We start from the raw sequence: 12435 nt of genomic DNA, 5'->3' as shown, positions 1-12435 counted from the left end.
CGGGTGCTCGCACGAGTCCACGAGACCAACAGCCAGGGCACAAACGACTAGAGCTAGCAAATCAAACGCTGCCAAATTAGCAGCCACTCTAGGGCCTCCAGACGTCCTTTCCTCAGTTACTTCAGTCCAAGTGCAACTCTATTGGCATTCATGACCATAGCAGCCAAACTTTACCATGCAGAAGAGACTGTGGTGTGGTGGGATCAGATGTGTATTGGGCTACTCACTGTTTTTCAATGAGTGGACCGTGAACAAAAAAAAGTTCAAAATAAGAACTTAATCCAGCTGCCTGCTTTTTTCCAGCACCCAATATTTTAAAAAACCATACACAGAAAGCTTTTTTTTTTTTTTTTTTTTTTTTTCTGAAACATGGAGCTAAAGTATTGAAAAACTAGGGAGCAAAAGAACTCATCTCTACTGGCCTCACCAGTGGTAGCCGTAACGTCAGGAGCAGCAGCCTTTGCCTGGTTATCGAGTGCGGTGGCAGCCTTCTGGAATGACAGAACAACAACGTCGCTCAAAAGACGATCTCAGAACGAAGTTCCGTGCCGCGATGGCGTCGCATTCGAAACTGCAGGCATGTGCAGTTTTTACTGCTGGCCAAGCTCGCGCCACTTGTATCGTGCTCGGCACAAGTGCCCCGCATCGTCGTGTCGTCAACCGTCGTAAACTTCGCGGCCCACAGGCGAAGGAGTAGACTGTCCCATTCGGAAAAACCTCCAGTGACTGCGAGGAGCGAGAGCCGCGGTGTAAGCGGGAAAAGCTGACGGTAAACTGACTTTTCCATAAAGTTTCTCCTTCATAACACTCGTAAAAACCGGAACAATTCGCTTTATTGCCAAGAAGAAAAACCAAAAGAGCCCGCGTGTGATAATAACCACTTTCTCAAGGACCTACTTAGCAAATGTCGATAACACCATTTTTTTTTCTCCCTCTTTTAGTTCGTCAGCAAAAGATATCAATGCCACGTTTTTTTCTGGTCACGCAACGAGCTAACTAAAAGCCTGTGACCAAATGCTAGTATCTATCCTCCAAACGCGAACGGGACCACGCGGGCGTGGTATCGGCCTAAGTTCAATGTCGCCTCGGCAGCACGTTGGGCGCATTGGGCAGAGCGGCCACGCGCGCCAACGTTGGTGAGGGGTTCGAGAGGGAGTGCTGCTGGTGCCGCGTCCAACTGCGGAGATTGCTGCGGCGCTCTTACCTCGCCAACGGCGGGCTCGGTTGGCTTCTGGTCGACATCTTTTTCGGGACCCATCACGTACCGTCAAATTCACCCACGGTCGGCCTCGTCGCAAATCTACGCTAGGAAACAAACCGCCCTTCGAAAATGCGGGCAAGGAAATGCGGCTCACGGAATGTTCGTCTTTTTTCGTTAGCCGCCGTGTGCGTGGGAAGCGCAAGGAAGTGCTTTCGAGGCATCACGGGAAGTGGGAAGCGAAATAGGCTCACGTGCGTTTTCTATGTTTTCTACAACGTGATTGCACAGTGCCTCATTACGTAGCAATCTGATAATGTATGCTACTCTCGCGACTCTAGGGTCGCGAAGGCATCGAACGCGATCGCCTTTACGTGCACAGCTGTCGTCAGAATGTGGGTCACTGAAAGTTACTCCAGGTTGCAGCGCGGCAGCGCCCTTGATAAGGGGTTCAAAGAGCAACCGGTAGTGGCGTAGGGGCCGGATGACCGGCATTTAAATATCTATGGACTATAAAAACAGCTGTAAGCGTTGCTCTAAGGTACACGTCGCGAGCGTCCTCTTTTGACGTTGGAGTACAGTCATTCATTGCGCCTTATGTAGTACAATTTCACTTTCTATTTTATACGCAAGATGACGCTAGTCTCCATCTTTTTTTCCAGTTATCTTTTGGGGGGGCTGGTTTATCTTTTTGGGAGCTTTGGGGCTTTGGGACAGGAGGCGCTGACTACACTGGCGCTGACGTACTGTACGTTTGTGTTTTTGTGTTGGCTTGTGTATGCTCGTACACTTCTGTGTTTGTGCACCAGACCGAAAGCGGCTAAACCAGCTAAACCCTCAAACTAGCCCAAAATCAATTTGTGTGCCTATGTGCCTATGTGCCCTTGTATCACAGTGTATGTACCAACATGTGACTGTGTACCGTGGAGGCGACCGTTGATCGTGTGAAACCGAAATTCTAAGCCACCCAAGCGACGTTCGGAAAGTTTGCTTCTTCAACAGAAGTTGTGAGGATCTTGCACTACCTCTTTCATCGCAAGTGAAAAACCCGTTTTATTGGTCCATATCACATGAGCGAATGACATTTCTGCGACAGCGCCATTTAAGCGAATCGACGTTCTGGCGAATAACTGGCGCGCGTTATAAAAACTTCGCGATTTGCAGCCACTCCGCGGCGCCGCGGCTGCAAATCGCGAAATATACTGTTCTTTTCTTTGCTATTATTCAACGGAATCGCAGTATTTCATAACAATGAGGCGGTTTCTCGATCCCTCTTGGTGAGATAAACAAGGTACAAATATAAATCTGCAAATTCTTTCGAAGTTAAAATTGTTGCATAGCCCCTTAAAAGACTTGCCTGTACTTGAGGCATTAAAAGTCCCAGCATCTGAGCTGTACAAACTTGCGCTGCCGCTGAAACGCTATCAACACAAGTTGGCTACCAACACCACAAAGATGAGGAAACTCTGCCACAAAGGTAAATGCAGAGAACAGCAGCAGGTGTCCGTAATCTAGTAGGGGGTTTGTCAGTCCCTGCAGCGTGGCACTACCAGACACTGTAAAGCTGCCTTAGCTGCTGTGGCAAAGTGAAGCTCACAGAGTATGAATGTAAGGTTTTAGCAATCCATGAATAGGCACCCTGCGTCCGCTAGGAGCCGCTACCAATCCCCCAGTGAACAGCGCCGCACGCGGCCATTTTTGAGTCTGCGTAAGGAGAGCGGCAGGGCTCCGCCGCTGCTCACGCTGCAGCTCCCGCGCTTCCGCCATTGTGTCAAGTAGGGGACACATGAGCAATGAACTACTGCACAGCGCCCGTTTGCATTGGTTTGGTTTGGGTTCGGTGCTGTGTGCGTCTCAAACGCTCTCGTGAGGACGTTCTAGTCGTCTGCAAAGTTATTCGAACTCTCAGGAGTGACACAAAAGGTGTTGTGAAATCAACGTCTCAACTAGCAACAGGCAGGTCTTCTTAAGCAGCGACGATGCTGACAAGCGGCGGTATGACTCCGAGCGAGATTGGTTTGGTGTTAATGGTTTGAGTTCAAGGTAGGGAATCTGTTTGCTGGAATGTTACTGCCACAGCTGATGAACAAGTTAACTTGAGGGATGTAGAAAAGATGCCGAGACGGTGCGCTTTGTACCGGGGAGACCTTTGACGTCATGTTTGTCGAGCCAGCCATTCAATGCCGCCCGGAAGACGAAGAAACATGTTTTGTGTTTCGGAATTTCTCTGCTGGGTTAGTAGTTTTGACTGCATTGGTAGGTATTTACTAGTGATGGACTGAATCTGCCGAACTTCAGATTCGGCAAAGTTCGGCAAATGCCAAACTTTTGAAGGAAAGTTCGGCATAGATTCGGCAAAAATTCGGCAAATGTCTGCGCATGCGCGAGAATGCGACGGGGCCATGGATTGCAAATGGACGCTGTGCAGTCGTGCGGTTACCATCGTGCATTGTAGTACAACCAGCAGTTAAGGCGAGGTGTGGAGTAGGCAACGTGGTAACTGCGTTTGTGAGGAAATGTGGTTCTCTTCAAAATTTTCTGCCTCAAGAATAGAAGATCGACCAGTAATTTACACAGTCCATGGTACATTCTGGATAACGGGATTTTCCTTTGACATTTCCAGTGATGCAACGAGGTAGTTGAAACATTGGCCGGCAATTACTTTAAAGCACTCCTCGCAATTATAGCAATTCCGTTTCCGGCTCAGAAGTAGTGTGTGCCAAAACAAAATAATATTGTTTTTTCAATTAGCGTTATTTCACGATTTTCATGTACCTGGATGTACCTGCATGACACACTAAACACAGAACTATAATGCTCAACATTGCACATCCGACATGCCTAACTCTCCCTATTTTCCTAAATGTTTGTGTGTGTCCTAACACCAGAAACTAGTATTTTAAAGGTTAAAAATGAAACATTGTGAATATGGGACGCACACTTTCATGCAAAGCTGACGTCAAGTGACTCAAATTGAAAAACATGCATATTTACAATAATATTATTATATCTTCTGATGAAGGCTCAGCAACCGTTGTATTCGTTTTCTTGCACGCACAAACCGTTGACTGTCGGAGAAAGCTAGAATGCAGCATTATTGCCTTCATTTTAAGAATGTACACATGCATGCAGGCTTGCGCTGATAATGCCTCAAAACCGAAACTCTCGTAGCGTGATTCGTGACTGCGCCACTGCGCGACGCTTGCTTCTACCCAACCTCGTTGTCACACAACTTCTGCAAGAAGCCATTAAAATTGCCAGTAAACGCACAAAAACGACGCCGATACAATTATCTTGTAGAATATCACCTTATTTAGTAATAACTGTCAATATGCATTACGTGGTGCATCTAAGTTTAAAAACAAAGCAAAAAACATAAAACCTTTTTTTGCCAGAAAAAACTAAATATCAACATTAAGTCTGGTAACAATGCATTTTTGCCGAATCTTTAGAAAAGTTCGGCAAAAGTTCGGCTTTGCCGAATCCCGAGATTCGGCGCCGAACTTTCGATTCGGCAAAAGTTCTGCCCAACACCAGTATTCACTCCCATGCATAACGTTTTTTTATGGTGCTCGCAAATAACGCTTTGTCACTGCTCATTTCAATGTCACGGTCATAACGCCTGGTAATTACTGCATTCGTTGTGACTTCCTGAAACATCTCCCCATTTTTTCGAACGAAAGCGTTAAGTTTTCATGAAAGCTGGTCGCGTCTCATACAAGCGATTTACGTTAGCCTTCTCTGTTCAATCTGAACCTCTTCGGACCCTTGAATGCGGCATTCAGGGGTTCATATACTTTCCGCGGTATGTTTTTTTCAGGACTGGCACCCCGTGCGCCTCCAGTTGTCTCAGTGAAGCTGGACATGTTGCGTTTGAATTTTTAAATGATTGTTTATAGTCTTCACAATTATTCATTGGAACAATCTCAATTATTTTTTATTTATTTCAGCTTGATTAGCTAGAAAGGAAATTAAAGCAAACTTGGCGTTGCTAGTGTTGTGAACATGTGTTTTGCGGTAATGTTTTCTTCGACATTATTACTGTAATAGTAATAGAATGGCAGCACAGGAACGTTTGCACCAGTTTTATTTGTTTTATTTTTAATCTGAATTACTTTAATTTACGTTTTGGGCATAAATAGTGCATTTTAAAGCGAAGTACTGCCAGTCACTCTATGATCGGTGCCCCAGCAACTGTGTGCATTGCGCGACGGGCTTTTGTGTTCATGTGTTTTGGAAACACAAATATTGCCGCGTATCGCCAGCTGTTGCATTGTGCGGAGAGCCGCACGGCACCCAGTTTCACTGCTGATGTGTCCCCTGCCGTGGCCCAAGCAGGCATGTTGACCTTGCAACACCCACTGGTGTACCACTGCAGTCGAGCTGCGACTGCCGAGGTCGCTTCCCGATGAGTACGCACGACGCCGCCACGAGAGACGCGTGTGTCGGCACCGAGTTATCTGCAGGGTGCCTATTATGGGTGACGCATGTGTTCCTTGCCTGTAACGAAACAACGACCACTGACTTGGTCATTGCCGGGGTTCTTCAAATCTTTCCGGTGTATGCGAGCAAATGAGAAGCTCTGGTGTTTCTCGGACAGCAGTATTGTGCGCTCAAACTGTTGGTGTATCACTATCGGCAAAAAATGCAGCCTTATTTTTGGCATTGGGTTACTCTCCTCTGTGGAGGACTTGCTTCTGCTGCGTCAACCAAACATTGCACACATCGGCATTACTGCACCACTGTGACTGCAAGCGTTCATAACACGAAAGAAAGGAATGCACACCGAAAACGATGCAGCAGCGGCCTGAAACCGAAATCATGTCAGTACCTGGTGATGGCGGCGACATATCCCATAAGCCCCAGCAGTGATGTCTGTGAAAACTATGTTTGAAAATACCCGTTTTGAAGTATCATTAGCAGATGACGGAAAGATGATCCGCCGACGCTACTCCTCCTCATCGCGCTGTTATGCATGGGTCGTCAAGGCTCTCGTCTTCTCGTGGCACAGGCTATGGAAACACCCAACTTCTCTCTCGTACCAAGAAGAGAGAGAAGAAGGGTTTTTCCACTTCTGCTGCGACGACAGACAAATGCTGACAGCAAAATTCCTGCAAAGTGTCGCCCATAAAGCTATCGCTTTAAAAACTCGAGACCGGGAACACATAAAAGATGGCTGTGTTTTGAGATGGTGTATGTGCTTGTCTGTTTTTTTATCTCTTCACCGACACTTAAGGCCTGTTCACACACTTGCGACCTCTTAGAACCGGGTGCCTTGGAACCTTTTAATCTTGCCACGAGAGGACACACTGGCGCCATCTATTGGGCAGCTGTGTAAACTTGGCGGTTCGGCATATTTTCAATTTCTCTCGCGCATTATCCTTTCTTTCTTGGCTCGAAAAACTTTTGTCAACATTATATGAGCCTTTTTTTATAGGTATTACGCACATTTGACCTCGGAAATCTCGCATAACCTTCGCTCTTGTGGAATGCAGTTCTAGGGTGACAGCATAGATGGCACCAGAGTGCCAGTGTGTTCTCTCGCCCTAAAAAATTTTAAGAGGTTTCAACAGGCCTCGTCTCTCTCAGTCGTACTCAATTGCAAGAGTGTGAACGGGCCTTTACTCAAGGCGAAGGGGACTTCTCCAATCAGAGAGGCTACAAAGATTGCAGTCCAGCCAGCACATGCTAATTATAACTGTAACGAGCCAGAAAATGCTTTTGCAAAGTGCACAAACACAGCAATGAACGCGCCCGGAGACACTTTTATGTAGTCACCCTCGTCCACTATCTCCATTTCTGTCGCTGGCAGCTGTGACCCAGATGGAAATACCTGTTGTATTAAGTGCTCAGAAGTAACAATATTTGAGGATGTTTAAAGGTTAAATTTATAGGGAAAGAAAGTGAGTGGGGTGGTCCCCAAGTAAAAGAATTCCTCGATTCCTACCGATCAGTCTCCTGAACGTCACAATTTTGTATCCATTTCGAATGCCCATTTTGTCCCTCAAGTTCATGCATAAGGGGCTTTTTCCTTGTCCTGTTGCCAGATGCAAAGAAAGGAAATCAAACTTTTCAGCTCCGTCGTAAAGTATAGAGCAGATCAACCTTTGAGGAACAGTGTGAAGATACTTACTGGCCAGCTGTGTCCAGAGTCGGGCTTTGCCATCTGTATGTAGCAGATGCAACCACCCTATCCTTTGCAACCCAGTCAGTTGAAAAGTTTTATTTTCAGCCCATTCTTTTAGGCTCCAAAAGTCACGGCATGCTTTTCTTTCCTTTCCATTTCAGAAAGCACCCTTCGCCAAGTAATCAGAGGGGGCCATGTCCCTGTCGCACTTTGACGAACGCAGTGGGGCAGTCCCCTGCAAGACTCCGTGGGGCAGTTGGTGGCAGACGGTCGGCGAAGTCTTCGTCCACGTACAAGTCCCGAAAGGAACCCGTGGCAAGAACGTCTCGGTGGAGATCAAGCCGAGACGCATCACGTGCACGGTCCACGGAAAGACCCTCTTCTCCGGGAACCTGCATCGCACTGTGGTCGCCGACGAGTCAACGTGGACAATAGAGGAACAAGAGCGCATCCTGATTCTCCTTGTGAAATCTGAACCTGCTCATTCGGAAAAGGTGTGGGGTTCGCTCTTGGAAGGGCAGTATGCACCAGATCCTTATGTGATGCACGAGATGATGAAGAAACTGGACCTAGAGAAGTTTCAAATTGAAAACCCTGGGTTTGATTTTAGTGGCGCGAAACTGGACAAGGCATACGACAAGATCCCCGAAAGTGTCCTGGAGAATTACGAGAAACGGCAGCAGCATGAGCAGGTCGATGTGACTCCCAGCAAGGAGTGGCTCTGATTGCTTTGCTATGTTTTTGCGAGCATGAAACGAAGCTGGTTGTTGAAAGAAACATGCTTTATTGATGGAAAAGTGTAGCGCCCACCCTCACTTCTTTATTTACACTTGCATTTGTATCAAAGCTTGCCATCAAACCTAACTTGCATGGTCTTGGTGGTTGCATTTCATATTTTGTTTTGTTTGTGACAGTATGTACATATTTCATTCACACAACATGTTGCACACTGCAACAGGCATGCCCTTTTTCTTCGTTAGTTTTGTACATTCAATAAAAATATACTCTTTTCAACTGAAAGGTTATTTTTCTCGTCTTTTTGTTAACAGGGATTCACTGGAACATTTTGCATAATATGTCATGTGCATCTGGGTTGACTTGTCCAGCTTTGTTTCAGTACCTCAAGATTGCAAAACACAGAAATAATATGAGGTGCTGGACATGGTGTGCATGGTGTGCCTGCCATTCGAAGCACTTGAAGTGACTGTCCGACGTGAAATTTTAATTGACTAAAATAAAATTAATGACGGGGAGAAAAACAAAGGTCTGCAAGAAAACTACTACATAACAGCGTAATCTGGTGCATGAACAGCTAGCTGGCTATGACAGTTGCATGATGAATGAGATATTTTAAACTCGTTTTTAGCAGAGACCACAACAAGCTCCTATTTGCCCAATTCTATAGCTCTTGAAATTGATGAAACAAAAAGTCTTGTATATAAAAAATATGGAATGCCTTTAACACTCTTCAGTAATAAATCTTTTCTATGTTATCACAAGCCACACATATTTACAGCCAGCACTGAAAAATGCTGTTAGCAGCTACTACAGAGAACGTGGTGCCATCTGGAGGCCTACTTAAGTACCGAAACTTTGTGGCCATTCTCCGACCAGTTTTATGGCCTAGCATCATGGAGCATAGGTAAAAAATAGAAAAAGTTATTCGTAATAAGTAAAGAAAATATTTATATTGTTCACACATGGAAAATAGGACCCATCTTTAGCTAGGGTACATAGATAGACTCTAATTAAAGCAACACACCAGTGCACTTTGTGAACCTGGAGCGAGCGTGCTTCATAAAATTTTCAACGTCCTGAGCTAGGCTCCAACAAAAAAAGACACTCAAAAGATCAACAAATACCTGCAAAAGCACCACACTACTATTGCCATTATTCTCACAATAATCGTGCTAGCTACCGCCTTCCATAGGCCGTCTGCACTGCCCTCAACACATACCCCATTGTGTCAAAGAATGATGCAGTATCTTGGTGGGAAGGCACATGTACAATCGGGTTCCAACGACTTGCAGTTGTCGTTCTGATGGCCTTGCTGAATCGAATGTGTCGCGAGCCACCTCAAGCCTAGAAGAGTTTCTGAAGAACCTTGAGCGGCGGCGTCCCCCCGTGTGGGGGCTTGCAGCGTTTTGTAAGTAAGACAAATGCTGGTCACCGGGCTTTTGAAAGGATCACAGTTTCTCTGCAACTACCCACTGCTGACTGCTGTGTTGCCATGGCTGAGCAGTTAAAGGGAGGTTTGGATGGAGTGGCGATGACAAAAACTGTTCCTAATCATCACGACGAGAGTCTCACAGCACGAATGTCTTCATAGCAGTTCTCGACGGCACGTGGTCTTCCGTTCCGGTGGCCGCCGTTTTCAACCGGTTCGCTCGGCTTTGACGAACTGTCTCCTCCCCCTCCTCCTCCTCCGCTCGTGTTCTGCAGACAAACGACAAGATAAAGCCATTTTTTAGCCATTTCTTTCGTTTGGCTCGCGCATTACATGTCGGCATACACTGCTGTTAGACTGTAGGGATGCACCACTGCAATACCATTTCAGGTAATAGCTGCACGAATACTGGAACATAGAATGCGTGGGAAATAAGTTTGAGAAACTCCGAAGTATGTACCAAACTCGTTCAAAGCTTGATCACTTAATGTCCTAAGCACAAAAAGTGTGTTTAGTTCCCTCGAGTTTGCATGCTTTGGACAAAGCAGTTCCAAACAGAACAGCCCCTGTATTGTGGTGATAGTATTAACTGAAAAGGATATTTCAAACTTCAAGATAATCATTTGCATAATAATGCAAGTAGACTCATTATTTCAAACTCTAGAAAGCCATGAATTTTGTCTGAATTATCGGAAGTTTGATTTATCAGAAATTGATCTAAATATGATGCAAGATAAAATTATGATTTGCCATATAAATGGTTACACATGCAAAGTAGATATTTGATGATTTCCTCTACATAGGCCTACTGATCATGGGCAGGTATGCCACGCAACAATTGTGAAATGTATGACATAAGTTTATTTATCCCTCAGAAATGTTTATCATGGACTGTTTAAACAGCATATGACAACTCAAAACTTAATTAGGTTTGTTCATCAGGCCAAGAAGTTGTCTATAGTCGGTGACAGGTCGAGAATAAAGTGGGAGCTCCTCCCACCACTTTTCCCTTTAGCAGAGTGAACGGTGGAGAGGAGGTCGCCTCTTCTCCAGCGTTCGCACTACTAAAGTAGGAAGAGCTTGCACTCTGATCTTGACCTGTCACCGACAATAATGTGGACTATTAAAGACAAGCTGAAAAGGTTCTTGAAAAAAAGTTAGAGGTAAATTCTAGAGTTTTTTTTATCCGGTGAATCTGAATATCACGTTCGTTTTCGCCGAAGATGTAACTAAACGCGATCAAATACGAAAAACCTGTGACAAGTCGTTACGTCATACTAGGATCTTTTTGCCGCCAAGCGCGTGCCGCTCGTGTGGGCAGTGCGTGCAATTGTAAGCTTGCCAGGTATATTTCCCCGCACTTACACCAGTCCTGACATCTTTTGCTGACCTTTTTGAAAATAGGAAGAGTGCACATACATAGCTTTGATAGGCGCTGAAGATGTGTGAGAGCCGAGATTCCAAAAACTTCTGATATGACGCCACGCTCCGGAAAGGAGGGGCTACGTTGGAAATTTCTACAGCCTCCCTTCACCAAATTGAAGAAATAATCTCCATATTCGTGATTCTGAAGACCAAACGAAGACGATTTAAGTGTTTCTCCTCAAATACAAAACCGCTTGTTTCCCTTTAAGCAGGGGACATAGGAACAATGAAAATAGGCAATGCGTAGCAGTTTTCATAGCAACTTGCACGGGTGCTGTGACTTGAACCTATGTCATGCTGCCACACTACAGTGTCTGCGCAAGTTGCTATGAAAATTTTCACGTGGTGCCCGCTTTCATTGCTCGTGTGCCCGCTTGAGCCCCGTTGAGTACGAGCAACACCCGTGGAGCTCCAGGGGTGTCGCCTCTCTGCAGTGGACCGGTGCTCGGAAAAAAGCGCACTCAACGGGGCCGCGAGAACAAAAAGTATGAATTACATGAAAACGCTGTTCGAATTAAGCGGCTAATGTATACATTAAAAACACAGCTGTACAACCAAAATCTTAAATTTGCTTGAATTAACCAGAAGTATGAAATATTCGAGTTTGAATTATTGCGAGCCTACTGTACTTGACTCAATCACTGAATAGAAGTATTTGAAAAATTAGGTTTTCTAAGTTAGGATCAGTTATATCCCACCACTCAGTGCACCTCCCCCTGTTGCACGGCTGAACTGTGCTGAAGCAACACCCATGGCATTGGTAGTATGAATGGTGTTAGATCGCAGTGAATTTGTGAGCACAGAGAGTGATCCGATGTGCTCCCCTGCCACAGACGCCAACAATGTTCACCACCACCATGTGTTTGGGTTGACAATCCACAGAGACAAATACAAGTGCAAAGAATGAGCTACGCTTTTTGTACTCTTAGAGCTTGGTGATTATTGTTGGTGCAGAAAATAGATTTGAGGCCGAAGTTAGGTGTTTGGTTGTGCGGTGTATGTAACCGAGCAAAGTGCTGTCACATTGCTTGTGTCCAATCTGTGAATTCTATTTTATCGTAGCACTTTGATGTCACACAAAATACACAGCCCAGAACACTATGTATAAGGATCAGCATCATTGTGGAGAGTCTCAAAACCGTGTCTCTAAGCTTTGTACTTATTCTTGAAATTACAGAAATATTAGCTTTATGTACTGAGCCTGACAGGCTTGTGTTGCACTATGTGTACAAAGTTTGTAAACTTCAGACTTGAAATAGATTGAGGTTCCTCTAACAATTCTGGCTTTATAATTTTTGATTCAACGATTATAGTAATTTTTTATGATTCCACTTGAAATCACTTCCTTGACATGATTTCTATTTGGTATGCAAACCATGCATTTGCCACTAATGAAACTAGTGCCTGATACTATGTACATTTATATGTGCCAAAGGAGCAGAGTTGATGGGAAGGGCACAAAGGATCCACAAAGAATAGCACAAATAAAATACTGAAGAAATAGCAAAAGGTACCAAA

The 12435-nt window shown here is 45.1% G+C and overlaps 3 protein-coding genes across 6 annotated transcripts in view; 1 reads left to right on the top strand and 2 right to left on the bottom strand.

The window, feature by feature from the left end:
• Nucleotides 1-1651, bottom strand: part of LOC8033459 — a 31044-nt gene extending 29393 nt beyond the window's left edge. Inside the window, exons 1-2 of one of the 2 annotated variants that reach the window (XM_040216154.3) lie at nt 1205-1651; nt 428-491 (exon numbers count right to left, since the gene is read on the bottom strand). In XM_040216154.3, the coding sequence (XP_040072088.2) occupies nt 428-491; nt 1205-1258 (118 nt within the window). In that variant the 5' untranslated portion in view covers nt 1259-1651. The remainder of the gene's footprint in view (nt 1-427; nt 492-1204) is intronic. The other variant, XM_040216155.3, reaches the window with a different exon arrangement.
• On the top strand, nt 603-9469 carry LOC8033460 (nudC domain-containing protein 2). Of its 2 annotated transcripts, none has more exons than XM_029967846.4 (2): nt 603-769; nt 7487-9469. In XM_029967846.4, the coding sequence occupies exon 2, from the start codon at nt 7520-7522 to the stop codon at nt 8048-8050; it is 531 nt and encodes a 176-aa protein (XP_029823706.3). In that variant the 5' UTR covers nt 603-769; nt 7487-7519; the 3' UTR covers nt 8051-9469. The 2 variants fall into 2 exon arrangements, with proteins under 2 accessions (XP_029823706.3, XP_029823704.3); XM_029967844.4 differs by lacking the exon at nt 603-769 and adding an exon at nt 1922-2205.
• The window catches only part of LOC8033456 (Ig-like and fibronectin type-III domain-containing protein 1), a 128266-nt gene continuing 123920 nt past the window's right edge, over nt 8090-12435 (bottom strand). For both annotated transcript variants that reach the window (XM_042292495.1, XM_029967841.4), the window contains exon 25: nt 8090-9761. In XM_042292495.1, the coding sequence (XP_042148429.1) occupies nt 9618-9761 (144 nt within the window). In that variant the 3' untranslated portion in view covers nt 8090-9617. The remainder of the gene's footprint in view (nt 9762-12435) is intronic.

This window comes from Ixodes scapularis, unplaced genomic scaffold (assembly GCF_016920785.2).
Source record: "Ixodes scapularis isolate PalLabHiFi unplaced genomic scaffold, ASM1692078v2 PGA_scaffold3__209_contigs__length_174095766, whole genome shotgun sequence".
NCBI classification, from domain to species: domain Eukaryota; kingdom Metazoa; phylum Arthropoda; class Arachnida; order Ixodida; family Ixodidae; genus Ixodes; species Ixodes scapularis.
Note: the sequence above shows the minus strand (reverse complement) of the source record. Positions and strands in the feature narration are given on the sequence as shown.

Coding starts and splice junctions, on each gene's coding strand:
- LOC8033460 (XM_029967846.4), top strand. CDS start 7,520: ATGTCCCTGTCGCACTTTGACGAACGCAGTGGGGCAGTCCCCTGCAAG.